We start from the raw sequence: 14,550 nt of genomic DNA on the forward strand, positions 1-14,550 counted from the left end.
ATGTTACCCTCCGCGTTGGAAACCCGGCGTCTGGGTCTTAGGACATACAAGACATGCTGTAAAAACCTGAAAAGGGGTTTTTACCACATTTTCCCGTTAGTACATCCCACCCAATAAATGAGAAAACTAAACTGTTATGGTTTACCCAAGAATCTTCACAGTTAGAAACTTTCATCCCTATACTGTAAATTTATCGCACACAGAATGTGCCTGTAAGCCCTATCCATCATAATGCTTGGCAGCCAGGTGTCCTGGCAAAAGCAGGAAAACTCGGCTTCTCTACCCACCAGAGACAGCATTTAATACATAACATAAACCTGCTCTGGTGTTATGTTGCTCTTCATACTATAGTTTTCACCTACCGCTCAGGACACACTACTGAGTGGCAACAGACACGCCCATAGGTGGAGCTAGACACGCCCCTTGGGTGAAACATGACACGCCTTCTCAACGACACGATTTGTGCAGCGTATTCTGCTAACACCTGCAATCTCCCTGAAAGCAGTTTTCAAAAGTAGGCAAGTATGGATTACATACAAGTACTTCTCTTCATATTCCATTTAATACATGCAAGTGCCTCACTAGCAATTTGATAGGAACATTAATTAACATGAAACATTATCTGTAAGCTGTGTGAATGGTGGTTTCTGGCAAATGTTGCATAATAGACTATTAGTATACTCACATACCTCCCAACATTCCGAGTCTTGCAGGAGGGACTCTTTGCATGGCACAAAAAGGGGGGGGCCTAATGAAAATGGGCGTGGCTTCACGTGGATGGCGCGATCGCTAGCCACGCCTCCAATTTTCATCACAGTAGGTGCACGGTCAGCGCACTGTGAGCTGCTGGCCATGCCCCCAGTCGCTCTGGCTCACTTAAATAGACGCTGTGCGCATGCGCACAGCGTCTATTCACCTCTGCTCTGAACTGAGCAGAGCAGCGAGTGCTAGGGAGCCTCCAAACTGCCCCCCTCCCCCACCGCGGGACACTGCGGCCCGCGTGAGGGACAGCGGGACAGACCCAAAAAAGACGGGACTGTCCCGCGAAAATCGGGACAGTTGGGAAGTATGTACTCTGTGGTGAAAATGCATAGTACAAAAAACAAGTAATTATCTAATGATAACATATACAGTAGATAAAATTTACAAAACTATCCCTAGCGAACCCAATTTACCTTATCCTACTTTATACTTAAAAAGTTGAACAAACGTATTTTTTAACAAAAATGAGAACAGCTAGTCAGTGTACAGTATGAGTATTATCTGAGAGCAACAGGGAGCTAGCCACTCTGTCTTTTTAAACTAGACACTACTGCTAAGTGTCCTTGACTCCACAATAATGATCCATGTTGATACCGCTTTCTCATCTCTAAAGCTGTTCACATCCAGAAATTGAGACCCCATTCAGACTGGGAACCCGACCCGGCACTATGCCAGGTTGGGTTGCCATTACGGATGGGGGCAGAGGCGGTGCTCTCATCATCGGGGACGGGTGTTGAGGCAGCGCTTGGAGATGAGTTCATCTCCACGCCGCCTCCTCCATAGTGTAAATGGGTCCTGGATCGCATCGACCCAGGTAACCCGTTCACCCCGGACCAGACCCGGTAATAACCCAGCAATAATCCTGCTTCATTCCCGGGTGGAAATACCGGGTCAGGCGACCCGGGAAATCGGAACATATCCCTTTCACACAGCACCTAGACCCGCGTCGACCTGCCAATATACCGGGTTATTTGTGGGGTGTGAAAGGGGTATGAGATTCAGGGAAAGTACTGGCTGCTTTTTCATGTAGCAAACAAATACTTTGTAGTTTTTGATTTTACACTGAATTTTGGAATTATCCCGTCGAAAGTCTTAGATGGCAATTCAAATGAGGGCGAACGGCAGCCACCATGCTTTTTGGGAGCGAGATCTCACTGAAAAGTGTTTGTAGACTATAGGGTAGTGGGCACTTTTGAGCAAATCGTGTGAGTGCCATCAATTGAATTCCTCCCTAAATCTCTCTTCCAAGGTGCATGTTGGGGTTTTTTTTTGTTTTTTTTCTTGTCATGGTTTCATTGCCTGCAGGCAGAGGCAGAAGTTTGTCTTCCACCTCTCTATCCCTCTCTATCTCCTCAACAGTTGTCCTGTCATCACATATAATGTTGCAGTGACCAAGGCTGGATTGTCCCACAGGAGTACAGGGGAAACCACCAGTGGGCCCCACTGCCTGGGGGCCACCTCCTCCTCTAGGGTTCAAGTTCTAGACTGTGCACTTGAATTATCCATTATAGTATATATGTTACCTTATAATGCACAGGACTATGGTGTATTTTCTACAGGGCATTGCTGTTATTAATCTGGTACATTATCATGCAGTATTTACTATATATATTTATCGAGGGGCAGAATCCATGCACTCTTTAATGGATAGGCAAACCAGTGTGGTGGTTGGTCACCCCCCCCTCTGAAGACTGACCACAACCCCCCGCATCCCCCCCCCACCCAAAACATAGACCGCTACCACTGCATTCCCCCGGTGGGCCCTTCATGCCCCAGTCCAACACTGACAGTGACCCAAAATTAGACTTAGTGGGAAATTTACTAAAGTGCAGTTTTGACAAACATAAACAAAAATAAACATATATATTTGTCTCTCACCACTACCTCCCTCCATATCTCCACATAGCCTTCTCACTGCCCTCCCCTCTTCCACATCTCACACTGCTCTCCTCACTGTCTCCCACAGCTTACACTTCCTTCTCGCACCTTACTGCCCCCCCCCCCCTCCAGTTCACTACCCCATCACAACTCACTGCCCACATAACAGCTCTCCCACCCCTCACTGCCCCTCTACTGCTCACATTGCTACCATCAAAGCTCACAGCCTCATCACTACCCCCCCCCCCCCCCCCACACACACACACACACAAATACACACCAGTGACGTGCGGTGGGGTGAGTCAGGTGAGGCAGAGCCTTTCCTGTCATACTTACGTTTAAACCAGAGTTTTGACTGAATAAAATACTTGAAAAATAATGATCATTTGTTTGAAATATCTTCTTTGCATTATTCTAATAATTTTTATAGGCCAAACTCTGGAGTAAAAAGTCTATGGCAGGAGAGGCAGTGCCTCACCTGTGTATACTTTCCACACATCTCTAAACAAAACTCACCAGATTTCCAGGAGTTTATAATGCTGCACCTGTGTATAATGCCCAGATGTACTCTTTGGCTCATGTATTGCATGTAAATCTGGCTCTGGGGTTAGCCAGTGCCTCCTGAGCAATTTAGCGCACCGCACGTCCCTGATACACACACACACACACACACACACACACACACACACTGTCCCCCTACTGCACACACCATACACTCTGCATATACTACACACATATACATTGCACACACACAAACACTGTTCACACCACACAGACTTTACACACTGCACACTAAACACATACACTACACACACAAACACTGCACACACTGAGCACACTACACATGCACTCCACGCACACACAAACACTCCACACCACATACACACACCTCTCAAGCAGCAGAGCAGTGCTGTCCCTTCTGGCTGGCCAGGAATCTGATCATGCAGCATGCTACAGCTTCATCTCTCTGCCTGCTAGCAGCAGGGGATGCGGTCGCAGCAGCCCTGCTCAGTCCATGTAGCTCCACCCCTGCTCACAAATCACTCTTCCTCTCCTCTCTGCTGGCTCCTCTCACTGCTCTGATACAGCGGCGGGTGGGAGGGAGGACAGACTACAGTGCCACCATCAGTAAGTGGCGCCCCTAGGCACGTGTCTCCACAAATTTGTAGGTGGCAGCCAGTCTCCAATGTCCAGTTGCAATCTGTGAGGGTGGGGAGATGCACGCGCCTACTAAGTGTAGTATTTGAACACACAGTTATATATCAACTGTGATAGTGAAATGTAAGTAAATAAAGCTGTGCTTTTATAGTGTGCTCATCTCAGAGTGTATCCATATGAAATGAAAAGAAGAAGCAAACCATAGTGCACTACTGTGTAGGGAAATATTAAATGACAAAATGGAGGGAATACATATGCATACATTAAGAGGGGAATTCAAATGTTTGAAAAGTCGGTTGGGTGTCTGTTAGATAGGAAAAAACAGACGCCCACCTGACTTTTCAAACAATTGAATATCCCCCTTGGCATATTCAATTGGGTGTGAGGTTTTGTCCACAAAAAAACTTGCGGGCCTTTCACCCAAATGTAGGATCTCCATGGGTATGCACACTCCCGATACCCATGGTATCCAAAAAAATTTTTTTAATGCACACAGGGGTTTCTGCTTTGAAATACCTGCGGTTCAAGAGAAAAAAAACAGACTGCTGCATCCTCTGATGACTGAACAGTCTCCTGCACTCCCCAGCATGAAGAAAACCGGCCAGAGAAGGTAAGTGTAATGTAGTGGGTGCGTGGAGGCAGGAGCCGGGTGAGAGGTAGTGTAGTGTGTGGGGAGGGGATTCAGGTGCAGTGCAGTACATATCTGTCCTGTGCTAGGCCAGTCCTTGGAAGCTGTCTGTGACGCTGGAGAGAAGAACCATAGGAGGTTGCAGCTCTGCAGAAGGTGAGTATTTAGACAAATGAAGCTAATTGGAAACTTCCAATTGCTTAATTAGTCATTAGGGGGTGCGCCGCAGCAGTTCCAGAACAATTCCCAACCATTTTTCCTAAAAAATCTAGATTTTAGGAAAAATTGGTTGTGATTTGGGGGTGCGAGAAAAAAAATCCCCACCGCTCAAAAAATAAAACCCTGCACCAATTTGAAGAGCAAAAATCTTGCACCTGCTGGGAAAACCCCATAGTTGTGAGATTTTTGCTATTCTAGCACTTAACTGAATATGCCTCTTAATGTATGCATATATTTTGTGTGTACATATTTGTAAGTACTGTATATTATATAAGTGTATATGGCTAATAATATGAGATTTCTTCATTGTAAATAGTAATATAGAAATGGGTATAAAACCCTTTACTATGCAAAGTATAATGTAAGAGATGGAAGCATATAAGAATGCGCTAAGTCAGTGTTTTTCAAACTGTATGAGGTGGCACCCTTGGGTGCCTCGGGTTGGTGATCCAGGACCAATTCACATTATTTATTGTCAATGTAATAGGCAAAGCCGGCGCTGGTAAATATGTGGGCAACCAGGAGGAAATCTTGTCTCTCACCACATAACTGAACCTAAGGATGACATAGAAACACAATTTACTTAATTTAATTATTTTTTTGTTTTTTTATACATTTCTCAATAAGAAACTTCTGGCCTAGGGGTGCTGTGAAAAAAATTCTGCCACTCTAGGGCGCCATGATTCAAAAAAGTTTAGGAACCACTGCACTAAATGTTTGGTTTTTATTTTTACACATATTTATATAGAGATGGCTAGATACTGTAGTTGCATATTCCCGCCATCAGTCCAAAAGGAACAAATATTGCCCTGGTTTCCAGTTTTGCATGTCCTCAACATGCAGACACAAGAAGAAAACAAATGGACATCACTCCAGGTCTTTTAGGAAAGTAATAGTGTGTTTTAAAGTAAATAACACTCTCAACACATCATAAAATCTTAACTTCAGTGCAACGAGCGCACCATCTGCAGGGTGATGTTGATAAAAAAAAAAGTACATAGACAGTTTTTTTTCTTCTGTTCTCTAGCAAATATAGAATTTCAGACCCAGTTTTGGAGAAAAGCACCAAGCTCCCATCATGCCATGGGATGCAAATATTTTGAGGCCCGGGAAACAGCAGAATCCAAAACTCTGCTGAACAGATAACTGGTGTCACTCATACCCCTTTCACAAATGTAAAATTCCTAGGTCACTGAGCACAGGTTTCAAGCCACGTCACAGCTGCTTGAAACCCGTTTACACAGCAGGCTGGACCTGGGATAGTGCTGATGATACTCCTCTGGCGGTGCTTCCAGTGATGAGCCAGCTCTTCATAGGGTGTCCCGTTCACACTACCCCATGACCTGAGTGTTTCCCAGGAACAACCCTCCATGCCACCCGTGTCGGATTCTTTGGCTGTGCAAGGAAAAGTCACAAATCATGGCACTGCACTTGCTGCTTGGTCAGAATAGTTCTGCAGATACGTAGCTTCCTATACTAGTTCTTTAAATTTAAATGGATGTAGTAGAATATGATGACGTTCAGAATGTCAATAGCACAATGTCAATACGGATGGATTTCCATTGCAGAGGTCAGTATGCCTAATCCTAGCCCTAATCGCAGTTTAACCCTAACCTCAGCCTAACCCTAACCTCTCCCCGAAATCTGCTTTCGACATTCTATCGTTCACATTATGTCATAGACCACATTGTGCATGTCAGCACTCTGACAATGGCCCTCATTCCGAGTTGTTCGCTCGCTAGCTGCTTTTAGCAGCAGTGGAAACGCTAGGCTGCCGCCCTCTGGGAGAGTATCTTAGCTTAGCAGAAGTGCGAACGAAAGATTAGTAAAACTGCACAGGAAAAATTGTATGCCGTTTCTGAGTAGCTCCAGACCTACTCATATCTTGCGATGACTGCAGTATGTTTAGTTCCTGGTTTGACGTCACAAACACGCCCTGCGTTCGGCCAGCCACTCCCCCGTTTCTCCAGCCACTCCTGCGTTTTTGCCTGGCACACCTGCATTTTTTAGCACACTCCCTGAAAACGCCGAGTTGCCGCCCAGCAACACCCACTACCTGTCATTCATACTACGATCACTCGAGCGACTGAAAAACGTTGCTCGAGCTTGGGTAAAACTACAAAGTTTTGTGTGAAAGTACTTAGCGCATGCGCGCTGCGTACCATGCGCATAAATGCCCTTTTTTCACTTGATCGCTGCGCTGCGAAAATCGGCAGCGAGCGATCAACTCGGAATGAGGGCCAATGTCAACAGAGAAGGAAGAAGTTACAGCATTCACTATCCCGGCTACCTAAATGTTGTACTTAAGTCTAGTAGTATAATAAATCAAGTAAACTGGATTGTTATAATAAGTCTGACATAATAGAGACAATGGCAGTTATATAATATATAAGTGATTATACTATTATTTTGTTCTCTGGTTTTGTTTTGTTGTTTTTTTTTTACAATTTCCCACTTTACTTAAATGAGGGCTCCAGCAGAGCTGTATTTCTGTTGCTGAAGGCTCTTTATCCAATTAGCAGATCAATAGTTATAGATTCTCAGCAGCCATCTGTAATCACTGCTTTTGTTTTCTATAAAAAAAAAAAAAAAAAGTTCTGTAACTCAACTAAAGCTAGATGTTAATGTGAGATTTATAGTACCTGTCATACTCTGGATAAGTCATCAGACACTAATTGTATTCATTCCTGAAATGATTTCTCCTATTTCTTCCTATTTATTAGAAGTAAAAATGATACCATAAGGAAAGTGATGGCACTGTGTATGGGATGCAGTTCATTTGCCGGCTGTCAGGATCCCGGCGTTCAGGATATAGACGCCGGAATCCCGGCAAACGGGCTATTCCCACTCGTGGGTGTCCACGCCACTGAACCTACAGTGTGGCACGCAAGCCTAGCAAGCCTGGAAGGGGACTCTTTGCACTTGCCCTGCTGCCAGCATTCTGGCGGCCATGATGCCATTGTCGGTATACATTGTGTATAAGTGGAGGAAATGCCAGACCATTATTACCCTCCACCTTAGTGGTCGACCAACAAAGAGCATGCCAAGAGCAAGGTGTCTAAAAGGGGGGTTAGGTTTAGGCTGCGGATGGAGGGTTAGGGTTTGGCTCTGGCCAAGGGAAGATTAGTATTAGGCTGCGGGAAGGGGGATAGGTTTAGGCACCACCAGTTAGGGTTAGGCTGCTGGGGGTAAACGGTTAGTTTTAGGCTGCAGAAAAGAAGGGTTAGGAAGGCATTTGGGGAAGGTAAGTATCCCCTGTCGAGATTCTCACCATATCATACCCAACCCATTACCATTCTATTTGTGAAGAATGTTACTGTAATTCAGGTTCAAATGCCTCAAATGTAATCATTCCCACAAGTTGCTACAAGCCGCCACTGCAGTTTGTCTCCATGATGGGTCCTGGTTGTTGCTAGGCAACCAGGACACTACATCATCTGGCCGTAAGGTACCATGGTCGCAGTGGGATGCTGGACAGCTACAGTGCCTCTTTTTATCTAGTGTCCAGGACACCAGGAGTACATGCAGCCCTGCAGGTGCATGAAATTATTGTGGCCCTTCTCGTTCCTGCCGTTCTGACTGCGTATCCTCCAACGTGACCCATTCCATTAGATACAAAATGCTCTGTTCCTGGACTTCCTTGTCAGTGGCAGTTACAGAGGTGGGGCTGTAGCGCAGACCAAAATTCAAATAGGAGAGCCACACCAACTGCCACCCCAACCACTGCCAAACATCACCGGCCAGGACTCAATGGCAGTTGGTGTGGCTCCCCTATTTGAATTTTGGACTGCGCTACAGCCCCACCTCTGTAACTGCCACTGGCAAAGAAGTCCAGAAACAGAGCATTTTGCACCTAATGGAACGGATCGTGTTGGAGGGTATGTGACTGGTTCCACTCCCTGTTATAAGGCAGTCAGGCCTGCCACCCAGCCGGTTATAGCTTATGCTTCAGTGTAAGTTGCTGGTCTGTGTACCAGATCCCTGTTCTCTGTGGATACTCTGGGCCTAATTCAGAGGCAGCAATCACACTCTGAAGCCCTTTGTGGAGTGCGCTCGTGCACCTAGTAAGATGCGAAAGGTAGATTGCACAGTACATAAGGCCTTCTCCAGTAGCAAGCAAGGTGTCACGAACCCAGTGAACTCCCAGATAAATGCCAATTTGTCAGTAATCCAGTGGTTCTCAAACTATGTGCCGTGGCACCCTGGGTTGCCTCAGGACACGTGCAGGGGTGCCCTGGGTTGGTGGTCCAGGACCAGTTAAAATTATTTATGGTCAGTATAATAGGCAAAACCAGTGCTGCTGGCTTCCAATCATAAAATCTGAGTACAAACAGCAGCAAATATTGTCCCTTACCACACAACTGAACCTAAGGATGACCTATAAACACAATTTACTTAATTTAGTATTTCTTTCAAAATTTCTCAATAATAAACTTTTAGCCTAGGGGTTCTTATACTCTAGGAAGCCGTCATTCAAAAAAGTTTGGGAACCACTGCAGTAATCACATAATTTGCATTCACTGTTGCATACTCTTATCTCTGTACTAAGGGGTTCATTCCGAGTTGATCGCTCGCTAGTAGTTTTTAGCAGCCGTGCAAACACACAGTCGCCGCCCACGGGGGAGTGTATTTTCGCTTTGCAGGACTGCGAACGCCTGTGCAGCAGAGCGCCTGCAAACACATTTTGTGGAAAACAAGACCAGCCCTGTAGTTACTTATCCTGTGCGATGATTGCTGCGACGAGTGACACGGTAATGACGTCAGATACCCGCCCAGCAAACGCTCAGCCACGCCTGCATTTTTCCAAACACTTCCAGAAAACGGTCAGTTGACACCCATAAACGCCCTCTTTCTGTCAATCTCCTTGCGTTCGGCTGTGTGATTGGAATCGTCGCTAGAACCAGTGCAAAACCACAATGGACTTCGTACCCGTACGATGCGCATGCGCATTGCGGTGCATACGCATGTGCAGATTAGCCCTTTTTTTTCACTGATCGCTACGCAGCGAACAACGGCAGCTAGCGATCAACTCGGAATGACCCCCTAAAGTCCTTGTTCTGTGAGTCTACAGCATCCTCAAGTTCTGCATTTGAAAACTCCCCCTCTCATCTGGACTCATTGGGCAGTATAAGTCAGTTACACTGCTTGTCATGGCTTCAACTACAATTCTCCAAAATCCCTTAAAGAGGAGCTCTCAGAATTGTCAAAAACTCCAATGACTGCCTTCATTCTCATTGTCAGTATTAGGCAATGCTAAATATATAATTTCAACATCAAATTATTTTCTAAGTCAGCAATCCTGTTTTTATAAGCGTCCTCGTTAAATTTAAATTGCCAGTCTTATCTACCAGCTCAGCTCCCAATTTCTACTGAGCTTTTTTAAAACATTGATTCTCTAATTTACAACATTTTAACAGTTTGAAGAACATTTTTTCTTTTCAAGACAACACAAACTCTTTCTCATGTGGCGCTGAGACAAAGGGAAAAGCAAAACATCATATTGACAGAATCAGCCAATTTGTCAAACTATTAGCCCCTACGAGCCCACCCCTAATCACCAAATGTATTGTGTGGGGTTATGTTCTCCTGACTGAAAGAAATAGCTCAACACAGGGTAAAATTGACTGATTATACTTTATTACAAAGTAACAGATAAACAAGAGTAATACTCGGCTTTTGTCTATGTGATCATGCAGATGCATCATCTTCTTAACATAGGATAATCTCTGTCCAATGGGCCCCTTCCATCTCTAATCAATTTATATACATTTAGACACAATAGGCCAGATGTAATGACGCCGGAGATCGCCGGAGGTGCAAGATGTCAGACGATCTCGGACATTTTTTTAAAGGGGCAATCACTTACAAGGCAAAAATATGCCTTGTAAGTGATTGCCCCTTTAAAAAAAACATCAAAGATCGTCCGGCATCTTGCACCTTCGGTGATCTCAGGCATCATTCCATCCGGCCCATTATTGTAATCTCAGATTCTGCACTGAAGCCAAAGCTCTTTGTTTCAGTCTAGTCTTATATACCAGAAACTGGGTGTTGGCTGCCGGATATAAACCCATATTTAATATGCACCAGTCACTGGCTAGTACCAGTGCTTATCTCTTACACACATGCTAACTAACATATATAAGACACATCTACAGCCCATTGTGTAGAATTAACCCATAATGCATAGCTTCTCTAATGATCATTCCATTGAAATTTGTACTGCTAAACCATATAAGGTAATACCTCTAAAGCACATAACAGGTAAAGGCAGTCCTCTCAATTTATGCCTTGTTTGACCCTAAAGGTTACAGATAATCTCAGCCTAAATACTCTCTTCTTAGGCCTCATGGGAGCCTTAACCAGGTATTAAAACTTATATACTATGTTGAAATCAAATAATTAACCCCACTGTTTCAGAAAGTCATACATTCAGAAGGTCATTAGGTCCTGAACCCCATACATTCAGAAGGTCATCAGGTCCTGAACCCCATACATTCAGAAGGTCATAAGGTCCTGAACACCATACATTCAGAAGGTCATCAGGTTCTGAACCCCATACATTCAGAAGGACATCAGGCCCTAAAACCCATACATTCAGAAGGTTGTCAGGTCCTGAACCCCATACATTCAGGTCGTCAGGTCCTGTACCCCATACATTCAGAAGATCGTCAGGTCCTGAACCCCATACATTCAGAAGGTCATCGGGTCCTGAACCCCATACATTCAGAAGGTCATCAGGTCCTGAACCCCATACATTCAGAAGGTCATCAGGTCCTGAACCCCATACATTCAGAAGGTCATCAGGTCCTGAACCCCATACATTCAGAAGGTCATCAGGTCCTGAACCCCATACATTCAGAAGGTCATCAGGTCCTGAACCCCATACATTCAGAAGGTCATCAGGTCCTGAACACCATACATTCAGAAGGTCATCCGGTTCTGAACCCCATTCATTCAGAAGGACATCAGGCCCTAAAACCCATACATTCAGAAGGTCGTCAGGTCCTGAACCCCATACATTCAGGTCGTCAGGTCCTGAACCCCATACATTCAGAAGGTCGTCAGGTCCTGGACCCCATACATTCAGAAGGTTGTCAGGTTCTTTATGTCGACATGGCCGTTAAGTCAACAACCAATATATCTACATGCAGTAAGGTTGACATGTTTAAAATGTCAACATCAGAATGTTACATATGTTTTTTGTTGATTATTAGGGTTAGGGTTTAGGATTAGTTGTAAAGTTAGGCTAAAATAAGCAAAAAGAATGTCAGCATTCTGGTGTCGACATGTAAAGACATTTTAAACATATCACTTTAACTGTATGTTGACATATGGTCAGCCTATCATCCATGTTGACATTGACTGTTGACATCCAGAACCTGTCAGCATTCCGAATGTCAACACGTCATACCACACCCCCTTTTGTTTTGTGTCCGGAAGTTCGTGTGTTCACAGAGTAACTTACAATAGTTCTCATGTGATCAACCTCCCACTGACTGAATATAGTCATAAATACTGATAGTAATTATTGCCGTACTGCAATGTAGACAGCTGCTGCGATCTGTAAAACATCCTAAATTTTTTTTATTTTTTTTGCACATTGTATATAAATAGGTAAAGACAGAGATTTAGCTGTTCGCATACTAGAGCCGAGATCGCCTCCCTTTCATTTAGCGTAAATATATAACCATTCTGTTAATGAGCTGGAACTATTAAAAATTAGAGTATATTGAATTGCAAGCTGCTAACGGAATTGTTTCGTCCTAGAACCAGGCCTTTCCACAAATCTTGGTCTTTATATCCCTAGCAAAGTATTGTTTTCTGCTACTGAGCATTTATACTCTAGATTAGTGGTTCTCAAACTGTGTGCTGGCACCCTGGGGTGTCTCGGGACACTTGTAGGGGTGCCCTGGGTTGGTGGTCCAGGACCAATTAAAATTAATTACGATCAATGTAATAGACAAAACTAGTGCTGGCTGATTCCAATCATAAAATACGTGAACAAACAGAAGTAAATCCTGTCCCTCACCACATAACTACACCTATGGATGACATATAAACACAGTTTGTTTCAGTTAATATTTTTTTCAGAATTTTTCAATAAGAAACTGTTGGCCTAGGGGGCTCAGTGAATAGAATTCTGATAGTCTAGGGCACCGTGACACAAAAGTTTGGGAACCACTGCCATAGATGCTTGCTTTCCTAGTACTCAGACTCTATGTAGAGTGAAAATAAAGGTACATTATATTGCCTATTCCAAATTTAATGCAGACCTCCTCATGTAAAGCAAATATTCAGCATTTTCCCATGATAGTTTGGTAACTTAGGGAACTATTTATTTTCTTTAAGCAAGCAGCATAACTGATAGGAGAGTATTTATCTGTGCAGAATGTTGTGTGGGTGTGTATTGATAAAGAAAAATAAGCCTTTATAAATTGAATGTAATAGATACCTAGAAAGAGAACATATTCTCTCCCATGAGTTACATGTCTAATATGTTTAAAGGCATGTTAGTCTGGGGCACGCTGTAATAGGTTATAATGTGAACAGACCCATTAAATGGAGGATTATTACTTCTCTTATCCCTGAAATATACCTCCCAACTGTCCCCATTTTCACTGTACTGTCCTGCTGTCACACCTGTGGGCCGCAGTGTCTTGGGGGGGGGGGCAGTTGGGAGGCGTCTATTCACGGGAGACTGAAGGACACAGAGCGCTGGGCATCCCCCACAGTGATGGGAAATGGGGGCGTGGCTCACAATTGTGGCACTCCTGTGAAGCCACGCCCCTTTTATATAGGCCACATCCCCTTTTCTTTCTGGCATGGCTTCGCCTCGTCAGACAGTCCCTCCTTACCAACTCCTGATGTTGGGAGGTATACTGAAGCATATTAGGTCCCAGGATTATTAATAGAAAACCCAAGTAACTCTTTATTAAATCTCATTTTATGCGGGATCAGCCAATCATATTCTGTTATGTCACAGTGTACATGAATGTATCCTTATTATTGATCTCTCTTTTCCAGATCTGGGACATGAGTGACGATGAAGTGATCTAAATGCAGAGATCCCAGGTTCCGACTGGGTTACATTGGCGTCCTTCTTTCCCGTCTGCAAACATGCTTTTTTTTAATCTCTCCATTTAATCTCATATCATGATCTTCTTTTGAACAGGACTCTACATTTTTATTACTGTAGACTGAATCACTAAATTTACTTTTATATGAGTTTCTCTAATGTTTCTTCCCAGATACCATCTATGTAAAGATCAAAAGCGGTCTTTTTGTTTGATCATCTCCCTGTAAATATATTCTTGCTGAAGTAAAACAGATAAATTCCAGAGCACCTACAGTATATGAGATATACATATCTACAAACACAGGCAGATATGGTAATATATATGCGAAAGAAGTATGAACATACAGTATGCACTGTTATGCATGGACATATGTACCAAAGTGCCCCTTTAGTAATAAAATTAATCAGTACTTTTCTTTGACCTCTTTCTTATAGAGTAGTAAAATCGATGTATGGAAAGGTTCATATAATCTGCAGGGGCAGTAATGAGTTTATATGTACTGTATAGTAAATATGATCTGTAAACCATCTAGGTAAATGCTGCTTTCTAAATTTGTGTGGTGGGGACATATATATATATATATATATATATATATCTATAGCAGAAGTAGTGCCCGGCACTCCTGGTCCTAGTACAAGTAAATGCCTGGGTGCCCTCCACAGCAATATGGGTAAACAGTCAAAGAAAAAATGGCGTCACTCCAGGTCTTGAGGTGGTAAAAATCTTCAATTAGTGTAGTTAGAAAACATCACAAAACCAACGTTTCGGGGCCCGTAGCCCCTTTGTCAAGGTGTGTATGTTGACAAAGGGGCTACGGGCCCCGAAACG

The 14,550-nt window shown here is 43.8% G+C and overlaps 1 protein-coding gene across 4 annotated transcripts in view; it reads left to right on the forward strand.

The window, feature by feature from the left end:
- ATG7 (autophagy related 7) overlaps positions 1–14,134 on the forward strand; it is a 617,483-nt gene extending 603,349 nt beyond the window's left edge. For all 4 annotated transcript variants that reach the window (XM_063940758.1, XM_063940756.1, XM_063940757.1 and 1 more), the window contains exon 19: positions 13,670–14,134. In XM_063940758.1, coding sequence (XP_063796828.1) covers positions 13,670–13,702 — 33 coding nt within the window. In that variant the 3' untranslated portion in view covers positions 13,703–14,134. The remainder of the gene's footprint in view (positions 1–13,669) is intronic.
- Positions 14,135–14,550: the final 416 nt, after the last annotated feature.

The sequence above is a fragment of the Pseudophryne corroboree genome, chromosome 9 (assembly GCF_028390025.1).
Source record: "Pseudophryne corroboree isolate aPseCor3 chromosome 9, aPseCor3.hap2, whole genome shotgun sequence".
NCBI lineage: Eukaryota > Metazoa > Chordata > Amphibia > Anura > Myobatrachidae > Pseudophryne > Pseudophryne corroboree.